The sequence below is a fragment of the Gobio gobio genome, assembly GCF_949357685.1.
Source record: "Gobio gobio genome assembly, chromosome: 1".
Lineage (NCBI taxonomy): Eukaryota > Metazoa > Chordata > Actinopteri > Cypriniformes > Gobionidae > Gobio > Gobio gobio.
In genome coordinates this window covers 4,360,036-4,387,130 of record NC_137097.1, presented here as the reverse complement: position 1 = coordinate 4,387,130, position 27,095 = coordinate 4,360,036, and the positions used below count along the sequence as shown (strand labels likewise).

The following is a 27,095-nucleotide window of genomic DNA, read 5'->3' as shown; positions in this document are numbered from 1 at the left end:
AATACTATTGTTCATAAAACTAGTGTTGCAGTTTAGTTTACAATGTGTGATTTTGGACATGAAATTAACCGTTTTGCCAATTGTGTGTTGGTGCGTTAAGAGTTTAGGAAATTTGTTTAAAGTATTGAAAAATTGTCACAGCGTTTGTAAAAAACTGTAAACTTCAAACCCTAAATTAACTTTTTCCAAATGTCAGGTCCAGCTTTATCAAGCTAACTTCAAAGTTTGTTTACTCATTGGTTAGACATTGTACACTTATTTTCAGGCATCTTTACACTCAAAGTAACTTTATAGCTATATATTATTAATATCAGGAGAAAAAAAAACACTGACATTTTTATCCATTTCAGTGCTGACACACACACACACACACACACACACACACACACACACACACACACACACACACACACACACATAAATAAATAAATATATATTTTATATTATATAAATTTAGACAAGTCTCTCAGTCTTTACTAGTTTCCTAATATTTTCAGCACATCACTGGACAACATGTCTTTAAATATGTATTTCACCAATACATTCAACTCTGAATTACTGTCATCTCTTGTATTATGTGTGTGTGTGTGTGTGTGTGTGTGTGTGTGTGTGTGTGTGTGTGTGTGTGTGTGTGTGTGTGTGTGTGTGTGTGTGTGTGTGTGTGTGTCCTTCTGTGAATGTAGACTGGAGTGTGTGAACGGGACTTTTATTTTGTTTTTGTGTATGACGTCATAAGCCCGCGCCGCGCTCCCGCATCTGTTGTGATTCTGCTGAAGAAAGGTTTGTTTTAAGCGTTTACAGTGTTTAAAGCGATAGAAACCATCTTCAAAGTTTTACAGGGCAGAGAGAATTAAACTCTCTATAGTGTTCATTATTAGTTTGTAGAGCTAGTTTTGAGTGTTACTGAGACTGAGCTGATACTGAACTAGAGATGATAGAGACTCACTCTTTTCTTTCTGTTATTATTCTCCTCTTAAACAGGACAAACACACTGAAAAACTCCTGGAGTCACACACTATTATTATAAAGATGGCCTTTATTAAAGAGGAGAATGAAGAGCTGAAGATTGAGTTTATTAAAGAGGAGACTGAAGAGCTGAAGATTGAGTTTATTAAAGAGGAGACTGAAGAGCTGAAGATTGAAGATGTATTCAGTTTGAAAGATGAAGAAACTGAGGAACACACAGGTTGGTTTTATTCTCAAAGCTGAACTCATTTGATCTTTATTCAGATCGGCATCTCTACAGAAATAAAGGATATTTGTTGAGAATGTCTTGTGAATGTCCTCAGTCCGGCTGGTTGGAGTAAACGTGTCTTTCTTCAAGTCTACACGCTCGCAGATCCTCTCATTATAACAAGCAAAGCTTATACTCAGTGTTTTATTTCAGTTTCCGCATTTCGTGAAATCAATGTTACGGTGGGATGTGTCCGTTCTTAAAGCGTAATTTATCCGACTATGGAAACACGTATTAAATGCTTTAAAAACTTAAACGATACACAATAATAATATATATTCATATAACACTGACTATCTCTTCATCTCCTGTTAGTGGGTGGGATATATTAGGCAGCAAGTGAACATTTTGTCCTCAAAGTTGATGTGTTAGAAGCAGGAAAAATGGTTTGAGAGTTTGACAAGAGCCAGATTGTGAAAAATATTTAGCCTGTGTTGTTTCTACATATTTTGGAACACTTTTAACACCAGCCATATCAAAATTCAAGAAATGTGTTTTTGATGCACCTTATATATATATATATATATATATATATATATATATATATATATATATATATATATATATTAGAGATGCAACAATACAGTTAGTCAATAGTTCAATACATACTTCAGTTTTTAACCACGGTTCGGTTCTGATGGCTTGTCACAATTTTTTTGCTATTCTATTCTTAGGCGACAGGAACAGCAAGAGGTTAGAGAGAAAAAAGACTATTTTTTATTTCAAAACTCTTTCTTTATTTTACTTAAAAGAATTGAAAAACCTTACTTAAACTTAAAACTTTACTTAAAAAAAACCCTTGTACACATTCCTAGTGTATTGGATAATATAAAATAAATATATATAAAGATTTACACTGGCAGCTCAGAGCTGTACAGCAGCATTTAAGTATGACATTGAATGAATGAATGTAAAAATAAAACACTACATAGACTTCACTATAAAATGTACACTGACTCTTATTAAAGCTACTGTATTAATGTTTTTCAGTCAAGAGCAGTGAGTGATTTTCTCTTTGTCTTTTATTGTTGTATTAAAGGGTTAGTTCACCCAAAAATGTAAATTCTGTCATTAATTACTTACCCTCATGTCGTTCGACACCTGTAAGACCTCCGTTCATCTTCGGAACAGAAATTAAAGGTCCTGTTCTTCGTGATCCCATTTTTCAAACTTTAGTTAGTGTGTAATGTTGCTGTTAGAGCATAAATAATACCTGTAAAATTATAAAGCTCAAAGTTCAATGCCAAGCGAGATATTTTATTTGACAGAAATTCCCTTTCAAAGCCTACAGCGAACGGCCGGTTTGTTCTACATCCCTGTACTTCCTGCTTTAATTACGTCAGTAGAACAGTAGAACAGACTAACCTCCGCCCACAAGAATACGCAAAAGAGGGGGCGTGGTCTTGTTGCTCCCACGTGGAGAAGAGGAAGTGTTGCGTTCGGTTCGGTTGCGTTTGTCGCCATCAGACGCTGTTATTTTCATCCCGGAGTCAAATCACCTTTGTTTGGCCTTCAGGGGCTGTACTTTGAGCGCGTTCATCTCCCCGTTATGGTAAGAGGCGTGACCTTTCCGGGCAACGTGCCCTAAGCTGCTGTCGAATCACAACACGGGAACCGCTGGCACAATCAGAACTCGTTACGTATTTCTGAAGGAGGGACTTCATAGAACGAGGAAATTCTCAGGCCGTTTTGAGGACAGTGAAAACAGCGGTATACAGATAAGTAAATTGTGTGAAAAAAACTGTGTTTTTTTACACATGAAACACGAACACATGTTATATTGCACACTGTAAACACAATCAAAGCTTCAAAAAAACATGAAAAACGGGACCTTTAAGATATTTTAGTGTAAATCTGATGGCTCTGAAAGTCCTCCATTGGCACAATGGTACTCTACACTCCCAAGACCCTTAAAAGGTACTAAAGACGTCGTTACAAAGTCCATCTCACTACAGTGGTTCTAAAATAACTTTATGAATCGGCGACAATAGACGCCCTAAATAACGTCTTACATAGTGATGACGATTTCAAAACAAAGCGTTATGAAGCTTCAAAGCGTTATGAATCAGTGAGTCGAATCATGATTCGGATCGTGTGTCAAACCGCCAAACTGCTGAAATTTGGCGATTCAAACCGCTGAATCGACTCGCTGATTCATAACGCTTCGAAGCTTCATGATGCTTTGTTTTGAAATCGTCATCACTATGTAAGTCGTTATTTAGGGTTTTTTTGCGCACAAAAACTATTGTCGCCGATTCATAAAGTTATTTTAGAACCGCTGTAGTGAGATGGACTTTGTAACGACGTCTTTAGTACCTTTTAAGGGTCTTGAGAGTGTAGAGTGCCATTGAGCCAATGGAGGCCTTTCAGAGCCCTCAGATTTCAACTAAAATATCTTCATTTCTGTTCCGAAGATGAACGGAGGTCTGACGGGTGTCGAACGACATGAGGGTAAGTAATTAATGACAGAATTTTCATTTTTGGGTGAACTAACCCTTTAACATTAAAGGGATATTTCACTCAAAAATTTTAATTCTGTCATCGAGAAATGAATACAGGTTTGGAACAATATTAGAGTGAGTAAATAATGACAGAACTTTAGAGGTGAACTGTCCCTTTATAGGTGAACTGTCCCTTTAAGGACCGCGTGTTCACTAGGCTGCGCTGCTGTCAATTAAAGACCTGCGTACATCTAATATACAGACACAATTGCGATTTTACTTTCACTTTAGACAGAACCGACTGTTTATGTTAACCTTGTGTGTATTTGACAGTATTAGTGCAGTAAGACGACTACTTAGTCCAGTAATCACGTGTTTGACAGGCGTTTAGTGCGCGCGCTCGGAGAAGCGCATGTTAAAACCACGCACGCGACTGAGCCGGCAAGGCTTTAAAATGCATGCAAATAATGAACTTTCTTGATTGTGAATATCTATAGTGTTCCGTGAGTATAACTCTACCACTAACGTGTGATGTGAATGTGTGTCGCGTTGTTCAGTATTGGGATGGAGGCAAATTATAGAATGATAGGCAAATTATGAAAATAATTAATTAAATGTGAAACCAAAAAAAACGCAATTCACAAGCGCGTATTGAACCGTGAATGCCGTACCGAACGGTTCAATATTATATTGAGAATTGTGGCACCCCTGATATATATATATATATATATATATATATATATATATAAATAATTTTTACATTTATTTATGTTTTTGAGAGAAAAATAAAAGGTAAATTATAGACGTTTTATGGCTGCTGTCGCATCATCAGGTGGAGCTGCACATCGGTGTTGGTTGAGATTTCCCCCTTCAATATGTAAAGCGATTTGAGTACCCAAAAAAGCACTATATAAATGTAACAAATTATTATTATTATTATTATGTACATTGACCACACTTGCCAGAAGTGATGGCGCGCTGAACGGGTGTCGGACATAGATCGTTTTTGAGGTAAAAATATTATATAAATACTGTTCGGTTTCTCGCACAAACCGATCATTTCATGTCTTGGGACATCAATGTGTCGTCACGAGCTGCGGGGTTTAATATGGATTTGTCTGTGCAGGTTTTTTTTACTCTCATAGATGATGCTAGTAATCATGTACCATTCACATGCATTATACGACTGACAGACTGCAACAGTTGAGTTAAACATCTTCATTTGTGTTCTACTGAAGAAACAAACACACCTACATGTAAGCAGATAAACATCACATTTTCATTTTTGGGTGAACTATCCCTTTAAGTAGAAGCTGATTTTCAAAATTGTGATTGTCAAGCGTCTTTTGGGGCTGAAAAGCCTCTCACTCTAATTTCCAGGGCTGCGTTTCCCAAAACTATCGTAAGCTTAGGTTGATCGTAGAACAATTGCCACCAATGGTCTCTACGATCAATTTAGGCTTACGATGGTTTTGGGAAACGCAGCCCAGGTCAAGGTGCAGTGCATTGTGGTAATTGATGCGACATGACGTCACTTCCAAAGGACCAATAAGCATGTCTGACCACTTTCATGGAATGTGAAAATGAATCTCATTGGCAGAATAAATACATTTAAATTAAACATTTAAATGAAACTGTGCATCAGCGAACCCATGAATTCAATTGGTGTGGTAATAGCAAGGGAAAATAGAATGAAGTGATCTCCAAAAAAGAAGAAGCACTTTTTGACTGTAAATAAAATTGTAAGGAGTAAAAAGTACTTTTTTCTTAAAAAATGTAATTAAGAAAAAGTAAAAGTATTGATTTTTAATTGTACTTTTTAAAAATAATACTTAAGTACAGTAATCAAGTAAAATTACTCAAGTACTTTACACCTCTGACGCTAATGCATTCACGTGAAGCTTAAAATAAACAATTATGAGGTTTTGGGCGCTTGGATCACGTCCCTTTCCTGCATCAGCTAACTCTGTTTCCTCTCCACTATTTCTAGATGCACATTAGGCTCTGGCTCCGAACTAGCTCTAGCACTGCCTTGGTGGAAAAGGGGTATGAGATCTCCCGTGCCAGTTCAGTAGCGCAGAGTTTACTCTTTTTTTTTGAAGGCTCAGAGTAAAGTGCTCCCACACTTTGGATGACTTTGTTCAATTAGTTTTATCTTCCGCTTTTTTCTTTCTCGAGCTTACTCCACTGCCGCCTGCCTCCGCCATCTCGCTGAATGCTGCAGAGACGCTGTGCGGGAAGCATGTGACATAAAACGAGGCCAGCTATTGGCTATTCGCTGCTTCTCCTGCTGTACTGGCTGAGAAAAACCTCCGGTGGCTCATTACTGCCACACTTTGGTCACCGCAGATTTAAAATATGCACGAAATGAGCCGCTTATGACAAATAAAAGTTATTTACCAACTAATCAATGACTAAATTAGTTGACAACTATTTTAAGTTGTCAACTCCCTCTGGCTCTCAGCGAAGGCGGACGCATTCTCTCCTCTCTCCTCTCGTCTTCCTCCTCCCTCCTCTCCTGCTTGCTTCTCTCGTCTCGTCTAGTCTACTGTTTTAAACTTGAGAGACTCTCCACGCACTGCTCTCGAACTAAAAATTATGGATTTGATCAACTGGTCTCTCAACGCAATTGACACCATCTTCTCGACGAGAAGCTTGGGTTCGGGGGAACCTGACTGCCCTGCCGGAACGTTTGCTGCTGGCTACACGATGGACGCGTGGGAGAGGTGGCATGTTGTGTGTCTAGCGGCACTTTCCGTAGAGGACATTGAAGACATCTACCTATTCGGTTTCATGGTAACAGGGTTTCTGCTGATTGGATCAGGCATTGCCCTGGGATATCGAAGAATTCAGGAAGCGGTGACAGCTGTTCAAAGCTCCACAAGGCTGCCCGTCATGATTGAAGCAGTGGGCAGAGCGGTAAACTGGGACTACTAACCGCAACATGGATAACATCATGGAGTTGCAACGCAAGATGGATATCATCACGGAAAAGCTCACTGCTCTGCAAAATGGTTTCAGAGACCAGAACGAACTAAGAGAGTAGTCATAAATTGTGGCTACTCGCTCCCAGACCAAACAAATTCCAATCTTATCTGCTTTCGGCTCCCTCAACCAGCACGGTCTTGGCCAAGGCCGCTGCTGAGACAATAACTCCCCCAGAAGAGCACTGCAGGAAGACGCTCTTGCACTCATCCCCCAACCACCTGCTGACTCGGCTGGGATCTGATCAAGGTTGTCTCCACAGCAACTTGCGGACTGGAGCACCGAGATTACGGTGCCAGGCGTGACTCTCCAGGCCTACACAAACATGCACATGAACTTTACAGACACACACACACACTTATGCACACACCCATCTCTCACCTTCGCCGCTTCGTACCCCCAGTCTGACAAGCGGGTCTGTGACCAGCGCCTGAAATGGCTGCAGGACCGGGACGCCTGGCTGTGCTGGGACACCTCAACCCCCCACTCCTCTCCCCTGTTGCAAGTCGTGTTTCATGTTGTAATGTGTGCTCATGTTGCTGAGATGTTTTTTTACTGTTCTCAAACTGTGCTCCCGTAGGAGCATAGTCTGGGGGTTGCTTTTTTTCATCTCCTCACCCCTCCCTACCTATCCTCATGTTATGCTGTATTTTCTGTCCAACTCAAGAAGGCGCCGCACGAATGGCGACTCGGTGTGACTCGCACAACACCAAAACACATTTCACTGCCAGCTGTATATTGTATATAACTGTGTATGTGACAAATAAAACTCTCTTGACTCTCTCTCTTGACTCTCTTAATAATCGATTAGTTGTTTCAGCTCTGCTCGTGACGTGCTGTAGTCGTCTCGCTGGACTAAAACTCTGAATGTAGTGTTTGTTAATGTCTCTTTCATCACAGGCTGGAGGCTCAGAACGTGGTCGTATCTGTTGCTGCCTCACAAGCTGTAGACTCAGATCCTCGGATCTTTTGTTGTCTCTCTGGATTAACCAGAGGCTCAGAACTTGGTTGATCTGTTTCAGTCTCATCCTTGCAGGACTCAGACTCAGAATTTGGTAAACTGTTTGTCTCGCTCAAGGAGAAACCCAGAACTGGTTGCTCTGTCACAGTCTCATCCTCGCTGGACAGACTCAGAACAAGGAGTGTCTGTTGAAAGGGTACCTTTAACCTTTTCCGAATTGGAGGGGATTGCAATTTGGCACTTTTCCATTCCAGTGTTGCGATTTGCTGCTGGCATCAGAGGGCGCACACAGTTGACCTACCCTTCTTTCCCCTGTGGAACTCATTTGCATACTGTACACAGTTAGAAGTCTTTAAAGTTTACCAATGCATTTCTCACTTTCCAAACCACCATCAGAAAACCCTTGGCAATATTCTAAACAAATAGACACCAAACATGATAGAAAAAGATAAATAAGAACTGTTCATTACTTTGTTCAGTAACAGCTGAATCTGTGTAAGATTATGCATTACAAATAGCTGTCACTGAGAATACTTGTTTCTCTGAATAAGTATGAAATGTTTGTGTGTGATTTACATCAGTCGTAAGGTTTCCAAACATAGTTATGAATGGATTTGGATGGGTCATTGTGGTCTTTCTTTCACCCACTAGTGCTACGGTCCTGTGGAATTTTTATGGCAGTCACAGACCAGGACATTAGGGATTAGTCTCTAGGTGGGTGAAGGGCAGAAACTGCAAATGGACCAATGAGATGTCCTGTCCTTCCTGGGCTTTACCAGAGGTGGTCTTCTTGGCCTCCAAGAGATGTCTGGCTGTTGTCCTAGCATCTTTATCTGATGGCGTTGGACAGTTTGTTTGTGTAAGTCAACCAAGATCCAATCAAAATGTAGCAAACCTTTGTCCACTGTTATGGACAGAGAGTGGCCCGGCCATAAACTGGGCCCTGGAATGTGCGAACTACTACAGTGTGATTGTGATAAACTCCCGACTTCTAGGATCATCTAACTGCCTGATGAAAATTACGTTATTGACGCAGCTTCACATACTTCTGTAATTTATTTTGTTACGACCCCGTCTTCTATTGTTTTCTGAGGGTGTGATTGGCTGCAGACAACCACTCCTAAATGTTTAATTTATGGGCGTATAAGGAGTATAAAAGCGGTATTCACCTGCTAATCAGCACTTCCTCTGGTGGAACACCTCCAGAGAAGTAATTGTGATCTATTTTGTTGTTTTCTAGTTTATTTATTATTTATCAACATTCCTCACCTTTTGGATTATTATCTTCCCTTTATTGTTTAAATCCCTAGACATGTTATATTTCGCTAACAGATCACTCACTATCTTTATTTAATAAATAACCTTCTAAGTCAAACCATTCATGTGTGTGAGCCTCTTTATGTGACGGCAGAGCTGGCTGTGACAATTTGCATTAAATTATTTTAATGCATTAAGGACTTTAAATTAACCCGCAAACGCATGAGCATCACAACGGCATTGCTCTATTTTGTGCATGTGTCTACATTTAAAATAACGACCCCTTGATCAGTGGTTAGATCAGCGTAGCAGTCAATAAATGGGTCAAAGAAAGTCACATACAGGACATTTAGGCCCAATATACAGGACGCCCGTGCTAATACGGGACAGTTGGCATTTCAGAGTGGACTTCATGGGAGACCGACGGGAGAATGTGCTTAACTGTGCGAGACAGTGGCCCTCCAAGACCAAAGCTTCCCACCCCTGGTCTCTAGGATAGGATAGGTTATAGATCATACTACCCTATACCCTGCTATTGATGCTTCAAATGTTTAAATTGTTTTATGTATGTTTCTGCCCTAGATCACATGGCATTGAAAGAGACAAGTCATGAACGTAATGAAAGGGAAGAGGAGGAAGACCATTATGATAAACATCATGACTTCATGACTGGAGAAAGATCGACACGGGCTAAAAAGACTCCCTCACAAAGTTATTTCACCTGCAAACAGTGTGGAAAGAGTTGCAGAAATAAAGGAGATCTTAAAGTCCACATGAGAATTCACACTGGAGAGAAACCTTACAGCTGCCAACAGTGTGGAAAGAGTTGCACAAGTAAAGGAAACCTTAACGTCCACATGAGAGTTCATTCTGGAGAGAAACCTTACACCTGCCAACAGTGTGGAAAGAGTTGCAGAAATAAAGGAGATCTTAAAGTCCACATGAGAATTCACTCTGTAGAGAGGCCTTACACCTGCCAACAGTGTGGAAAGAGTTGCAGAAATAAAGGAGATCTTAAAGTCCACATGAGAATTCACTCTGGAGAGAGGCCTTACACCTGCCAACAGTGTGGAAAGAGTTGCAGAAATAAAGGAGATCTTAAAGTCCACATGAGAATTCACTCTGGAGAGAAGCCTTACACCTGCCAACAGTGTGGAAAGATTTTCAGACATAAAGGAAACCTTGACAGTCACATGAGAGTTCACTCTGGAGAGAGGCCTTACATCTGCCAACAGTGTGGAAAGAGTTGCAGAAATAAAGGAGATCTTAAAGTCCACATGAGAATTCACTCTGGAGAGAAGCCTTACATCTGCCAACAGTGTGGAAAGAGTTGCAGAAATAAAGGAGATCTTAAAGTCCACATGAGAATTCACTCTGGAGAGAAGCCTTACATCTGCCAACAGTGTGGAAAGAGTTTCAGTGAAAGAGGAAATCTTGACAGGCACATGAGAATTCACGCTGGAGAGAGGCCTTACATCTGCCAACAGTGTGGAAAGGGTTTCAGTGAAAAAGGAAATCTTGACAGGCACATGAGAGTTCACTCTGGAGAGAAGCCTTACATCTGCCAACAGTGTGGAAAGAGTTTCAGTGAAAAAGGAAATATTGGCAGGCACATGAGAGTTCACACTGGAGAGAAGCCTTACACTTGCCAACAGTGTGGAAAGAGTTTCAAACATAAAGGAAACCTTGACAGTCACATGAGAGTTCACTCTGGAGAGAAGCCTTACATCTGCCAACAGTGTGGAAAGAGTTTCAGTGAAAAAAGAAGCCTTGACAGTCACATGGGAGTTCACTCTGGAGAGAAGCCTTACATCTGCCAACAGTGTGGAAAGAGTTTCAAACATAAAAGAACCCTTGACAGTCACATGGGAGTTCACACTGGACAGAAGCCTTACATCTGCACTGTGTGTGGGAATGGCTTCACACGGGAAGTAAACCTTAGGGGACACATGAATATTCACTCTAGAGAAAAGCCATCTACATGTGATCAATTTTGAAAGAGTTTGAGATGTAAATTGACCCTTAATTACCACATGAGAATTCACACTAAAGAGTAGCCATTCATAGTCTGCATTGTCTCTCCCCGGTTGCCTCACCGCCACTAATCGACATCCTCAATAAACCTGTCTCCGGCTTGATGACTCTGATGTTTAGAATATTCCTATCTAATAATTTCCTCATCGGCACGGCATCCTCAATAAACCCGTCTCCGGCATGATGACTCTGATCTTTCGAATATTCCTATCTAATAATTGCCTCATCTGCATGGCATCCTCAATAAACCCGTCTCCGGCGTGGTGACTCAGATCTTTCGAATATTCCTACCTAATAATTGTTTAATCGACACGACATCCTCAATAAACCCGTTTCCGGCGTGATGACTCCAATCTTTCGAATATTCCTACCTAATAATTGTTTAATCAACACGACATCCTCAATAAACCCGTTTCCGGCGTGATGACTCCAATCTTTCGAATATTCCTACCTAATAATTGTTTAATCGACACGACATCCTCAATAAACCCGTCTCCGGCGTGATGACTGCGATCTTTTGAATATTCCTATCTAATAATTGCCTCATCGGCACAGCATCCTCAATAAACCCGTCTCCAGCATGATTACACCGACCTTTGAATATTGCAATTTAATAATTGTTTAATCAACACGCAATCCTCAATAAACCCGTCTCTGGCGTGATGACTCCGATCTTTCGAATATTCCTATTTAACCCCTAGGATTCTGAGCAGTTTTGGGGCTCTTTAGAAGTTTTTACATGTTCTGATATTTGTGTTTTTTTTAGTTGCTTATAAACACATTAATGGCAAAAGATTCATTACACTGTATTGAACACAAACTGGGCTACCATAATATTTGAGCAACATGTATGTATATGCTTGTATTTTTGAGAGAATGATGTTTGTGTGGTTTTTGAAAAAACTAAATTGTTTTAAAATTAAGGCATATACAAGACTTTTAACTAAAGGGTGTATTTGCCTAGTTTTTGCTACAAACTGATGTGAGAATTGTTGAGCCTACACATTCACATAAAACAATACACTGATTTAATGGCAGTATGCGAGGAGGCGTGAACGATAATTATAATAATGAATAATAATGGTATCACACCTGAGAGACAAAAGACCTGCATAATGACCTACATAATGAATGAGCTTCAGGTGTGTGAGAGAGCAAAAAAAATGCTCTTCTTATTTAGTTGAAATTGTACTTATCTAGTAAATGCATCTTGATTTAAGAATGTTTAAATATTTAGACTAGAAACAAGACAAAAATGACAATTTACTATTTTTCTGTTTTTGAAAGTAGTCTCATGCTAAATTTTTTTTATAATAAATTAGGATACAATTCACAATTCACTTAAATTCACTGCAATTCACTTTCTACAAAACAAAAAAATCACTTTCTACCAAACAAAAAAATTCACTTTCTACCAAACAAAACTCCAGAATCATTTCTTTAGAATGTAGTCAACAAAGGCCTATTATATTTTAAATTATCAAAAGATTTGACTACACTGAATAAAATGCTCTTCTTATTTAGTTGAAAATTGTACTTATTTAGACTAGAAACAAGACACAAATGACTTAAGAAGAGCATTTTTTCTAAATTTTTTGTACTATTTCTTTTTTTAGAGAAAACCAAGCAAATCAAAACTAATTTTATGATCAAAACCGAGCACATGGAGGTCAATAAAATTCATTCTCAAACGAAATCTTGCATTACAGTATTATCTGATTATTAATGAAATATGATCCCAGAACAGCGCCACCCTCAGGTGAGTGTATGTAGCGACAGATCATACTGGACGTGTCATTACTGAACACACCCGTTCTCTAAGGACATCGTGAATTACAGCACATTCTGAGAGTGGTGGAGTTCTGGGAATCATATTTCCATAATAACACATCAGAATATCTTCAATGAACGTTGCCCCTCACATCCGTTCTGTTGTTTCTGCGCCAAAGCTTGCGCTTAAAATCCCCTCAAGAGCGCGTTTGCTCAGAGATATTAATGCCGTTCAGATAATAAGACAATCATTCCATCATTAGCAGCTAAAACTACAGCTAAAATACTCAATAATGTGTTCACAACTCATCATGTGTCGGGTCGCAGCAGATCAATGCCTTTATAACTCGCATTTGTGAGAAAAAAAGTCAGAATTCTGAGATAAAAAGTCGCAATTACTCTTTTTATTTTTTTTATTTAGTGGCGGAAATGGGCTTCCATAAATGAAATAAAAATAGCTAGCACATACAGAAAAGTTCTTTCCACAAAGAAAAAAAAAATGCATTGCACCCACTGCTTTACTTTTTTAGTTTTCAAAAATATCTACATGTCAATGGTACTACTTACATCAGACTCCATTTCCCTTTCTCAAAGCCAATGTCCAAAAATCAGCTCTTGTGAGGCATGTCGCTGCCCATGTCCAGGATGTATCTGAGCTGCAAAGGACAAAAGAAAGGACTTTGCCAATTAAATTGCTACATAATCTGTTTAGACAGGCAACATGTCCTGATAAAATGGACGTTTCAGCTGACGCAAATTATGGATGTTACAATAGAAGCTACTGTGGACAGTATGTTTTAGCATAACGATAGTAAAGACATGAACAACTACCAATGTGTCTGGTAGAGGAGTATGAGGCTTCTTCCAAGGTTGCGCTAAATACTCATTGGCATCCTCCACAATCATATGCTCATCCTCTTCCTCCATGGTCACATCTGCAGAGGTTATTATGGGAACAAAACAAAACCCTCTAAGCCACGCATAATGAACTGCAATGGAAAATCTATTGTTAGTTAGTGCAATTGCTTCATCCATACCCATGCCTTTTGCCCCTGTAACTGGCAGCAGCCGCCATTACAGATTTATAAAGAAATAAAAAAATATTTTCTAATGGTCGATAAAAAACTATTGCGAAATGACGGCGTTTTCATTTACTGATGTTATGCGACTAAAACAAATGTTTTCCTCTCGTGATGAGTCATTCCAAAAATTATGCTCCGAAGGTTGTTAGGTTTATGTATATCCCAGCCACCGCACGCCATTATTATTATTAATGGAAGGAGACGTGTGTGTGTGTGTGTGTGTGTGTGTGTTATCTAAGCACTGATGGCAAGGAAAGCACCTTATACTTGAGCGGCACATATGAGGTGTGTGTGTGTGTGTGTGCAGTGGTTAAAGTGGGATTTGGCAGGTGGGGGAACCCTCAATTTTGTGTAGGTGCAACAGGGAAAAATGACTCACCGTGGGACATTTTGAGCATCATGGTATAGCAATACTTTTTGGGACAAGAGTGTCACTGGCACCAAGTATCACAATACTTATTTACTTTATATTTTAATGGTTTTATTTTGGTCCATCTACATCTACACTGATATGATGATGATACTAATACTATGGAACACAACCTTGTTTTTCACATTGTAAATTCGAACATAAAAAGGGGAAGTATAAAAATTCTTAACATTTGACACACCAAAATGGCTGAAGACACAACTACAATAGAAATAAATCACAGCCTAAATAGACCTATTGCAGTCTCAATGTCAAAATGCAGAATCAAAATGTTTGCTGTAGGCCCTGAGGCAATAACAAACCCAAGGGCCCCATATTAGCTGATCTTGGTGCCACAACGTTTTCTACCACAGAATTTCATTTTTTTTACTAACTCGTCAAAGCACAGAGATAGACTGAGTATATAATGTCTGCATATTCAATTTTAATATTAAGTAGACCTATAAATATTCCAAGCTGCAACACATTAACATCATAAATTAATTAACTCCAGATATGAGGTCAAAGCAAACATGTTTCCAGAAACAGCAACAACTTTTGAGTATAAAACTGCCTTAAGGATTTTTAAAACCGGTGATGTCTCAAATTCGAGCTATTTAGGGGGGTTTGGGGGGTATGGTTCCCCAAGAACATTTTTATTTCTCTGATTTACATATGTGCATTTTAATGTGTTTGAATGCTAAATTTTTTTTATAAAAAGCTATTATCTTGTCACACCTGTTCTCTCCTCATTTCATCACTCTCATTTCCATCACTCTTTCTTTTTCTCTCAGTCGCCTTCTCTTGTCCTGTCTCTTCCCATCCTAAAGCTGAGCTCTGACTGGTCTCTTCATTTTCGCCTCAGTGAAGAAAGTAAACATATGGTCAACTGATATTTTAGCCTATATTTTATTAATTCACTGAAGGCTACGAATGCTAGGTAAATACATTTAATAAATTAATTCACAATATGTACACACACATTCATTATTCTATGCCTAATCTGGTTCAAATTATTTTACAACATTTATTATATAGCTACACCTCGGAAATATACCGGTGAGCGGACTACGGCCATGATTACAGTCGTGTAGGCAGCCTATAGTTTACCTCAACACTTCACTTTACAGGGTCGGAGCGGAGCTCTTCAGTCTGGGTCAGCTAGTTTCGCCACAGAGCCTTTACTGAACACTTGATGTTGCGCTTGTTTTCAAACGGATAAAGCGACTGCCTGGCGCTTGTTATCAGTTCAATAGAGCGGCGAAAGCGCCGAACAAGTTTCTCAGCGCTGTGCGTGAGATGATCCAGCTGCTCTTGCGCTGCGACCGCTGGATCTATTTAGTTATTCATTTATAGTAATCACAACACTAGAATGTACATTTCCTAGAGAAAATGTGAGTGGTGCTTGCCGTGGCAAAATCCGCCACCCGGATGCTACTGGGATGCAAAAAAAGACAAGCAACATGTCTGTAGGATGTTCTGGGGCTGAGATATGGCTTATTAATGTGTTTGTACGGTTGCTAGGGTACTGTACATGGTTGCTAGGATGTGTCTATACAGTTCATGGGGTGATATTGTAATACTATTGGCCAGTCTGAGTCAAAAGAGCCCACCCTCATGACTGTACAATGTTCTGGGGCTGAGATATGGCTTCTTTATTTTGCAATACATTGCTAGGGTGCTCTAAATGGTTGCTAGGGTGTGTCATTACAGTTCATGGGGTGATATTTAAAGACTATTGGCCAGTCTGAGACAAAAGAGCCCAACTCTGTATTTCTACAATGCTCTCGTGCTGAGATATGGCAATTTAATGTTGATATATGGTTGTTAGGGTGCTGTAACTGGTTGCTAGGGCGTGGCTAGAAGTTTGAATGCCGCAGTTCCGGCCCACTTTAACCCCTGTGTGTGTGTGTGTGTGTGTGTGTGTTTCTCTCTCTTATCTGCTTCAAGCTCTTGATAAATTGTGGCATTTGCTATTCTATTGTTTTTATGAGTTTAATAAAGAACTCTGTCTCGTCTTCTGTCCAAACACACTGTAAAGTTTTGTGTGTTTTCTGATTGACCACAGCTCTGCCCAAACTTGAAAACGGCTTTATCTCTGATGAACGCAAAGGACAACTCAAATCTGTTCACTTTATGATTTTTTATTCTCTTAAAGGTGGTCTGATTGATTTGAGATGAAACAGAATAGGTTGATAACCTTTAAGATACACAAACAAAACATGAATTAGTTACAAATAAATCTCAATAACACTTTCTCAAAGTAACAATACAAAAATGGTACTGAATCCTCAAACCAAACAAAGTAATTTAGATCTCTAAACCTAGGATCTCTAATAGTTAATAATTAAACAATACACATGATCCCATAATTAAATGTATAATAATTAAACAATGCACATGCTTAGAGTAATGTTACTTCTGTTAAGTTCTACATTCACATAATAAAGTCTGCACTATTTAATTTAAATTACACGTTACAACCAAGTCATATACTCACAATTCACAAAAAGTCATATACTATAGAAGCATGAACTCAACACATTCAAACACATTCAATCCTACCAGTTGCGTCTTTGGATGATCAGGAGCTGTGGTCACAGTATCTTTCTTCGGGAACAGGTGAGAGAGCCAACAGAGCTGTTGCAAACATTTTAATGCCATGCCCTCCCTGTGGGTGCGCAGGTAAATATGGTCCCAAGAGCACTTCCTAGAAGTTGGTTCCACCAACTCTGGTTGCATGGTTGCCCCCTGCAGTTTGGGAGTGCCCAGTACAACTTGTCCATGAATTGACACAACACCTCCCACTTGACCTCCTGGTTCTTCAACCCAAGGAGGTCACACCAGTACTGTGATATGTTGGATTTAGTTACTCCATTTTTGATCCTGTTGTTGCTGCTGGTCTTCAACTGGAAGCAGGACAACTATCCGTCTGACATCCCTGTGAAGAACTGTTGCAGGTATCTTGGTTGAATGTTTTTTCATCTTTTTGGTGGGCTTCTCAGTTGCGACTGGGTAGCTGGGGAAGGATCGGAGATATACATCCCTTACACTCCCTTCCTGTCAGTGTTGACGTCAATGACTCTGGCAAGCCTGAATTGACCTCTCAAGGCGTTCTGGTCAGCCAGCCAGATGACATCTCCAATTGCCACATTTCTGTGAGCTGTGTGCCACTTGGTCCGGACAAACAGGTTTGGTCCGGCTAACTGGCTCCATTTCCTCCAGAACCGGTCAACTTTTGTTTGGATGGTTCTTAACCTCTTGTAAGAGTACCCTTCAAAGTCAAAGGTCCCTGGATCTCCTCTGGGTCCAGTTCTTCCGAGCAGAAGTGAATTTGGGCTAATGTATTCTACACAGTCTTCCCGGCTCTGAGTCCTGGCATCAATAGGTCGTTCATTTGCGAGGTTGGAAGCCATATAAAGGAAAGTTTGGAACTCACCCCATGTAAAGACTCCATTACCCCCCAGATTTTGCAAAGCCCGCTTCACAGTCCGGACAGCAGCTTCAGCAGCTCCGTTTCTGTGAGGTGAGTCTGCTGGATGGATCTTCCAGCTCCATTCCGTGCCATGCTTGGAGACCTCATCTTCAAGCTTTGATTTCTCCAGTCGGCCCAGAAACATGTAGAGGTCTTTGAGGGCAGGTCTGGCTCCGACAAAGTTCTTTCCAGGATCCGACCACAATTTCTTTGGATGTCCTCTCAGTGCCGTAAATCTTTGGTAGGCTAACAGGAAGCCTCCAGCTGACTGGTCACTGACAAGGTCTGTGTGCATAGCTCTGGACGCCATGCAACAGAAGACGATTCCCCACACTTTAAGTTTCACCTTCTTTCTCACCTCATCCTTCACTTCGTAAGGTCCAAATAAGTCCACTGTTGTGTACTCAAACGGATTAGCTGGTGTTATTCGCTCCAATGGAAGGTCACTCATGATCTGTTGGCATCTTCGGGCCTTAAGTCTCCTGCATGTCACACAGTTATCAACGATCTTCTGAGCTAGTTTCCGGCCTCTTACCACCCATGCTTTTCTTCTCATCCGGAGGAGTGTACCTGCGATTTCTTCATGATTTGCCCTGTGGGCTTCTTGAGCTAGAAGAGTGGATATCCATGATGTGCAGGGCAAGATTGGTACTGCAGTTTTGTCTTTATTAAAGATTTGGAATCTTACGCCACAGAGCAAAAGTCCAGTGCTTTCTTCTCTGACCACAGCAAGCCTGCTGAGTGTGGTGTCTGGCAAAGTTACCTCCTTTTGAGCCGCAAGGAAGAGATCTCTGAGTGCATCTTCACACTCCATGATGGTAAGTGTAGCTTCCTTGACTCTGGTCTTGATCTCACGAGCTGAAGGAATTTCCTTCCTCTTTAGCTTGCTTGTGGTTGAGGTCTTGGTCAGCATTTCTTTCCACTTTGTGGCAGCTCTCCACACCCAGGCAATGACTCTTACCAACCTGGTTAAACTGCTAAACTTATTGACGTTAAGGATTTTCCTTACTGAAGAACCAGAAGGTGGCCTCCGAACTTGGATTTGGTGCCCTTTTCTGCTAGGGCTGTTTTGCAGGTCCTTGCTTTGGTCAGAGGTTGGAGACATTGGCATTGCAGTTGCAGGTGGAGCATGTTGTTTTTTTCTCACCTGTGCTCGGTTTAGTGCTGCTGTAAAACATTTCCTTTGGAGCTTGTTTATACCTTCTTTGGCATCTGCAGCAACATCTTTGGCTGACTTTGTCGGCCACTTCTCCACAGGTCGTTTCAGAAATTCTGGGCCATTTTGCCACACAGAGTTCTCTTTGAGGTCTTCTGGGGTTGCTCCTCTTGTTGTGAGGTCAGCAATATTTTGCTCACCTGGAATCCATCTCCAGTCTTCAACTGATGTGGACTTCTGGATCTCTCCCACTCTGTTTGCAAAAAAGCTCTGGTACCCATAACTATCCCTTTGGATTGCACCCAGCACAGTTTGACTGTCCAGCAGATGAAACCACCGTTCGACTTGCATCCGACTGTGCTTTTCAATGTATTTCTTGCAGCGAACACAGCACCACAGACCTCAGCCTTCACTGGTTCTCCCTTCTGGTCAAGTGGTGTGAGCTTGGCTTTGGACTCAACAAGCCGGACCAGGACACCTTGCTCGGTCTTCCACCTGAAGTATGCAACAGCTCCATAGCTCTGGTCGCTCCCATCTGAGAATGTTATTCCCCAGGGTTCTCCAATACTTTCGACTGGTCTGAGGCTTCTATGGAAGGTAATTTGGTTGAGGCGTGTGTACTCCTCAAACAGATGGATGGCTTCTTCTCTAAGCCTTCCAGACAGAGGTGTGTCCCATGTGTCTCGTGTTAGAGTTTTGCTTCCAGCTTCTTGAAATGCTTTTCTGACTAAAATGGCTCCTTTCTGTTTGGCAGGTGTAGCAAGCCCTATTGGGTCATACAAACTAGCTACTTGGCTAAGCAGTTGTCTTCTAGTCAGTGGATTTGGAGTTTTCCCTCTCACCTCTTCCCTGACGAGATTTTGACTGATTCTCATCTTCTGTTTTCTCTTTGAGAAGTTTATCGAGGTCATGAGGTACAGTTTGTCTGGTTCGACCAGGTAACCAACTCCAAGGGCTTTGTTGTCTCCTTCTCTCATTTGGTTAGGGAGAATGAAGACTTCATCTGATGATGCTGGATGGTCTGATGTAGACGTCTGCCTCCCACTTTGGCCTGATCGGACCCACGGCTTAAGAAAGAATCCACCTGCCTTCAGAATTTCTTCGACTTTTTTGGTGGTTTTGTCTAGCTTTTCCAGGTCATTATGGGATGTCAGGATGTCATCTACATAGGAATCCTCTTCAAGGACTCTTCGTTCCTCTTCCAGATGAGTGAACATGGGCAGCTTTGCTGTCTCTCTCATGGCCAGTTGTGCAATGCACCCTGCTGGTCGATCGCCAATGTTGACCCTGGTGATGGATATTCCTCAATTTCTCCATCTTCACTGTATCTCCAGAGAAATCTATGGAGGTGCATCTCCATATCTTCAAGCCACACAGAATTGTACATCTTCTTGATGTCGCCGAGGGCAGCATGGACTCCTTTCCTGAACCTTAGTAGCACTGCTTGGATGGGATTAAGTACATCAGGCCCTTTCAGGAGAAGGTCATTCATGCTGATTCCTCTAAACTTCTGGCTGCTGTTCCACACCAGTCGGACAGGTTTTGTTACAGAGTGTGGGTTTGGCGCCACCAAGTAACTGACGTACCATACTGGTCCTTTCCAGTCAGCAATGGTCTCTCTAGTGAGTTTCTTTGCAGCCTTCCTTTCCACCATCTCATAGACTTGAGTTGTGTATGCTGCACGCCACTCTGGTTCTTTTTTAAGCTGTTTCTCTGTCCTCAGAAACGTGGCTTCCACTGCGTTTCTGTTGTTGGGAAGGGAACTTGGATCTTCAATCCAAGGGTATTTTGTGTCCCAGTGAGGCTCCTGACTATGCGCATCTGACTTCACATAGCTGAGGCCTTGCCTGATCATCTCAAGCTCTCTTTCTTCACTCAGAGTCATGTCTTTGCCTCCTGGTTGACAGTTACCACACCGGCAGCCTCCACACATGGGTTCGCAGGCCGCACCAATGCTGTCCCATTTCCACCAGTCCAGCTCTAGATTCTTGCATCTCAGCAATTTCTTGATACTTTACTGCTGTGGTTCTCATTGATCGTGCAAAATGAGTCTCAGAGTTGTGCAAGGCCATGTCCACCATCTCACAGAGGTCTGGATGTGCTCCGCCAACGGTCTTTCCTAAAGGGCTTTCCCACAGGACAAGATCTCCTACCACCTTTACTCTCTGTGAAGCAAGTCTACCTTCACGGTGGCTTATGAGAAGCTCAACATGTTCTGGTCTGTGAAGATCTTCCAAGTTGGTGTCGGGGAAGAACTTCTTGAGTTGTTGTGCTTTGATTACTCTGTGAACTTTTGCAATTTCATCCAACCCATAACAGATCAGCTCATGAGCTCTCTCCGTGCCTCTAGGTGTCTTGACTCTTACCTTGAGTAAGTATCTTTTGGTCTTTACCTTCATGGCCATGCCTCCAACTCCATGGATGACAAGCGTGATCTTTTCACTTTGAAGCTTCAGTCTCCTGGCAGCTCTATGAGTGATGTAGTTGGTATCTGATGCTAAGTCAATGAGAGTTCCAATTTTCTGTCCTGCGTTGGTGGTTACTTCAAGAAGCATAAGAATAACTGGTAACTCACGTGTACTTGAGTCCATCACTCCAGGAAGGCTTCTTCCAGTGCAGTGTGATTTTTCAGCCATGTTGGTGAAGGCTCTCCTGAATTTTTCTGCTATGTCCGGGGTAAGCTCGGATATTAATTTATCTTGCTCCTCTGTGAATGTTTGCCTCCTGGTGCTGGGTTTTCCAACTTTCACAGATTCTTTTCCCTTGAATCCTCCTTTCAGGCAGAGAAAGAAATGGTGATCTGAAGAGCTTCCTCTTCTGCAGGCTCTGTTCCTGCACAGGTAAGTGTCCGTACATTCATCATCCTCTGCATGACATCTGAGGCATCTTCTGCATGCTCCCAGCCTTTCGACAGCATTCAGCTTCTCACCAGGCTCTAGTTCTTTAAACTGCTTACAAAAGAAGATCTTCTCACGGTGCTTTTCATCTCCACAGACAACACAACCTCCTTTCCTCGTGGACTTTGTGGAGGCATACCTCTTCTCCAGGTACGTAGCTTTCTTTTCAGGTTTTTCACCTACACCCAGTTGGTCTAGTTTTTCTAGAATGTCCTCTTGTGTCTTTAAGAATGTTAGAAGGGTGTCGAAGTGATTGTCAGGTGTGACTCCATTTCTTGGATTGACCATGAATGTCAGCCAGTCCCTCTTTATATTATCTGGCAACTTGCTCTCTATGGATCTGATCACAAGGGGATTCTTTATGGCTCCAGTGCTTTAGAGCACCGTGAGGTCATTCAGGGCCTTTTCCACAGCTTGAATTAGGTCAATTACCTTTCTTGGCTGGTGTGACTTTAAAGGAGAGATCCTCTCTAAGTCCTCAATTATCTCCAAGGCGATTGTTGGCTTGTTTCCATACCTGTTTTGAAGTACTCTAAATATGTCTTCAGCACTGTTGTATGTTGACAGGCTCAGGTCTCTACATATTCTCTCGTCCACACTGTCAAGGAGTTGGAACTTCTTCACTTCCACTGAGCCAGTCGGCTCTCCCTGCTTTTGCAGACTTTCCCAGTCTCTCCTCCATCTATGGAAATTCCTCCTAAACCCAGTGAATTTAGGTAGACTGGTTGGCTCTATTCTTACCACTGGTTGTGGAACTGCTGTTGGTTGAGGCTCTGGACCTCTTCTTTCCTCGTCTGCAATTCTTTGTACGGTAAGGAATTCTGCTCTTCTGGCCTCGAGGTTGCTGCCGAATGTTCTCAGGTCTTTTAATCTGACTTTCAGGTGTGCTGTCTGATCATGTGGGATCCTTTTTTCCCAGTCTTTCAGGCTTACAGTTGCATCATGGATTAGCGTCCTCGCTCTCTCCAGCTGCAGTTCATAGCCGTCTCTATTGATAGCAGTGATAGGGCTTGCTTGGGCTCTGTCACAGGCTTTTTCCCCTTCTTGGATTGCAAAGTCTACCTCCTCTTTACCATATCTTGGCCAGAGGTTGGATTGGACTGCCTTACGGATTTCCCCCAGTCTCATGTCGCACTCTTCCATTGTCCTTTCAAGCTCAGCCTCCTGGTGCTTGTCGAGCTTGACTTCTTCATCCTCCTCAGTTTCCGTTTCAGCCAGTAGACCAGCCCTGTAGTCATCATTTGCATCGCTGACATACCTTGCCAGGGAACTGAGCTTGCTGAACTCCTCTTGTAGTTCATGCTTAATCATACCATCTGCAGCTTTGCTCAGGTAGTTTGCTTGCTTGGTGAAAGCAGATTTAGCTAAGGTCCGCTCTTGCTTCAGTTGCTTGACTGTTTTCCCAAGAGTTTCCTTTGCCATGGTGAAGAGTTTCCAGTCAATTCTCCCTTTGCGTCGACAGCTTGACTTCAGGCCTTTGATCCTTGTTCTCACTGCCACGCTGGTTATCAACTGTCAAGTTTTGTGTGTTTTCTGATTGACCACAGCTCTGCCCAAACTTGAAAACGGCTTTATCTCTGATGAACGCAAAGGACAACTCAAATCTGTTCACTTTTAGATTTTTTATTCTCTTAAAGGTGGTCTGATTGATTTGAGATGAAACAGAATAGGTTGATAACCTTTAAGATACACAAACAAAACATGAATTAGTTACAAATAAACCCCAATAACACTCTCAAAGTAACAATACAAAAATGGTACTAAATCCTCAAACTAAAAGTAATTTAGATCTCTAAACCTAGGATCTCTAATAATTAATAATTAAACAATACACATGATCCCATAATTAAATGTATAATAATTAAACAATGCACATGCTTAGAGTAATGTTACTTCTGTTAAGTTCTACATTCACATAATAAAGTCTGTACTATTTAATTTAAATTACACGTTACAACCAAGTTATATACTCACAATTCACAAAAAGTCATATACTATAGAAGCATGAACTCAACACATTCAAACACATTCAATCCTACCAGTTGCGTCTTTGGATGATCAGGAGCTGTGGTCACAGTATCTTTCTTCGGGAACAGGTGAGAGAGCCAACAGAGCTGTTGCAAACATTTTAATGCCATGCCCTCCCTGTGGGTGCGCAGGTAAATATGGTCCCAAGAGCACTTCCTAGAAGTTGGTTCCACCAACTCTGGTTGCCCCCTGCAGTTTGGGAGTGCCCAGTACAACTTGTCCATGAACTGACACAACACACACCATCATCTGTAAAGAATGATCCACTTTTACATACGCCAGGTTATTGTGACGCATTGCCACATACAGAGATGAGCGAAATGTTTGAATTTGCATGGTGGTTACTCAAAGGTTTTTTTTAACCACTTCGTTATTTTGGCTTGGATTTTCGTTTGTTGGAAATATGAACTGAATTTAGAAATGCTTTTCAAATTAAAAACTTTGCGTTTAATGAACAAAATATATTTTTGAAATGAAGACAGCGTTTGGAGTGCAGAATAATCTGTTCCCTGAGTCCAAGGCCTTTGCTGTAATTGTGAGTGTACACAAATAAAAGTAGACCGTTTACTGTTTATATTTATATCTTGCGCTTATCTGTATGGCTAAACATGACGGAGTATTGTGATTTGTTTCCGCTTTCATAAAGGAAAAAATCCATCAGAAGGTGCTGACGACTTCGTCGGACAGAGGGTTCAAGAAAACTTAGCCTATTTAGTGTCATGGTTAGGCTATGTTTAAATATTATAATTTTTTTATTTCATATGTTGATTATGAAAAGTGAGCAGCATGAGTAAGGCACATACGCATATGTCTGGGGACATGGATTCTGAGCACTTCAATGAATTTTGTTTTCTAGAAAGTCTTTCTTTAAAATTAATTTCGTTTTGTATAAATTGTATTTTAATTTTGATCAATGTTTAATCAACTATTTGACTGTATATTTAATAAATATTCTCGTCGGGAATGGATTGACGTGCGTAACTGGGCTGTTTCCTTTGTCTTTGAGTACGGCTGAAACTACAGCATCTTTCTGTTTTAACACATTTCTTGAAAATATGTCTTAATTACAGTCGGCCTATAGATAGTTATGATATGTGTGGCTGCACCGGGGTCCGTCATTACTAGGTTAAAGTTACGCCACTGTCCTTATTAGGATACAATATGTTGTTTTAACGACATAAGATCTCGTTATTACGACATACTTGAGTGGGAAAAAAGAATAGGCCCTATGTGGGAGTAATGCGTGACCGTACCAGCTGACCTGTCAATGCGAAAAACTGTTTCCATTGCAGTTTTGCGAAAATGTCCTTTTTCTAATTGCCTGAAAAACCACCTCATGCGAGCGTAAAAACTTTTTTGCGATATATGGGAATTTTTGCGAAATTGACGCGTTTCCATTGGGCGTATTTTCAATGCGCAATTTGAAGGGTAATGGACACGCGGCTAATGATGGCAAATCCACTGCGCCACGAAGCTCTGAAGGCATGCAAAATTAGATTATTAGTAAATTACATAATACAAATGCATTACAAAAAATACAATACAATAATGACAGATGTAGACATCAATAAAATCTAGTGCAGAGATCTTCAGCTTTCCCTCCTTTGCCATCTTTATGTTGCCGTCTGTTGGGTCAGCTAGACGACCTTCGTGTGGCGTGAAGGTTAATGTCTCAGGATAGTGAAGATTGGTGTGTGTGTGTGTGTGTGTGTGTGTGTGTGTGGACAGTCCTCTTGTAAAACCATAGATGACTACATTGGGTGTGTGTTTCCATGAGAGGAGGATATCTGCAAAGTCTCTCGGACTCATTTTATGCTGTACACAATTCCACAAGGGCACATGACCACAGCCCATCCTCCTGGAGAAACTTCTATAGTTGTGTCCAATTGTTATAATTTCACAGTTACTCTCCAAATTAATGTAGGAACAACTATATATATTTGTTGTAATGGCATATTTTTATGAAGGCTAGTATCACTGATACTAAAACTGCTACTGATGTCTCTGAAATGTATATTTTTTAAAACATGAATGATAGACATTCAACATTACAGTATAAATTCCAAGTGAACTTAAAACCAAAATCATTATTATTATAACAATAAAAAGGACTCTTACTCCTTTCGGGGTGCGTGGTCAGTTGTAATTTGAAATAAGGTCAATTGATTGATCAATGTTTATTTATATGACTTTGAGGTTTGCTGTGAATGAAGTCCTGCATGTTTGGTGACCCCATGAATGAACTGAGTGTGTGTATTTCCACAAGCCGTTGAAACCCTGTCCTGAATATGTTACCGTTTGTTGATGTCGTTTCCTTCTCATAGTTAACCTGCTGCTGATTATTATCAGTCATTTCAAATCTCCAGTTGAACTGGTCCCATCATGATCGCATCAACCTGGCGCCCCCTGGGTTTTAATACTATTGTTCATAAAACTAGTGTTGCAGTTTAGTTGACAATGTGTGATTTAGAGGATGAAATGAACCGGTTTGCCAATTGTGTGTTGGTGCGTTAAGAGTTTAGGAAATTTGTTTAAAGTATTGAAAAATTTGTCACAGCGTTTGTAAAAAACTGTAAACTTCAAACCCTAAATTAACTTTTTTCAAATGTCAGGTCCAGCTTTATCAAGCTAACTTCAAAGTTTGTTTACTCTGGTTAGACATTGTACACTTATTTTCAGGCATCTTTACACTCAAAGTAACTTTATAGCTATATATTATTAATATCAGGAGAAAAAAACACTGACATTCAGTGCTGACACACACACACACACACACACACACACACACACATAAAAATAAATAAATATATATTTTATATTATATAAATTTAGACAAGTCTCTCAGTCTTTACTAGTTTCCTAATATTTTCAGCACATCACTGGACAACATGTCTTTAAATATGTATTTCACCAATACATTCAACTCTGAATTACTGTCATCTCTTGTATTATGTGTGTGTGTGTATGGCGTTATATATGTGCCTCAATCCTGAGCGCGTAATTGTACGTTTTGAGCGCAGAGAAATATATTTTGCAAGCACATTACATTATATTTTGAACAGAAATTAACAATCGCAAAAAAAAAAAAATTGAGCAAAGAAAAAAACGATTCAGTGCTCAATAAATGTGTTTGCTTGTTTGCTATTATCCATATTAGCGTGCAATAATAACCCCCCTCTCACGCAGTTTACTCAGGTGCTCTTTCACAAACTTTTTCTCTGCGCTCCTGTCAAGTCCCTCTCTCTCTCTCAACCTCTGAATTCTGTTCGCGCTGATCTCTTGACACACGCTCGCTCAACATACACAACAGCGTTACAAGTGTGCCACAAAACCAACCAATCAGAAAATTAAAGGTCAATTGTGATT

General features: G+C 40.8%; 1 protein-coding gene across 1 annotated transcript; it reads left to right on the top strand.

Moving 5' to 3' along the window:
- The first annotated feature begins 724 nt into the window (after positions 1-724).
- On the top strand, positions 725-13,162 carry LOC307123702 (uncharacterized protein). The gene is made up of 3 exons (XM_079812350.1): positions 725-780; positions 982-1,186; positions 9,461-13,162. Exons 2-3 carry the CDS (start codon positions 1,030-1,032, stop codon positions 10,873-10,875), a joined length of 1,572 nt encoding a protein of 523 aa, XP_079668476.1. The 5' UTR covers positions 725-780; positions 982-1,029; the 3' UTR covers positions 10,876-13,162.
- The last annotated feature ends 13,933 nt before the right edge of the window (positions 13,163-27,095 follow it).

Excerpts from the sequence above, each read along its gene's own strand:
- LOC307123702 (XM_079812350.1), top strand. The coding sequence starts at position 1,030 with ATGGCCTTTATTAAAGAGGAGAATGAAGAGCTGAAGATTGAGTTTATT. Across the intron at positions 1,187-9,460 it reads AGAAACTGAGGAACACACAG|ATCACATGGCATTGAAAGAG; the intron begins GTTGGTTTTATT and ends TTTCTGCCCTAG.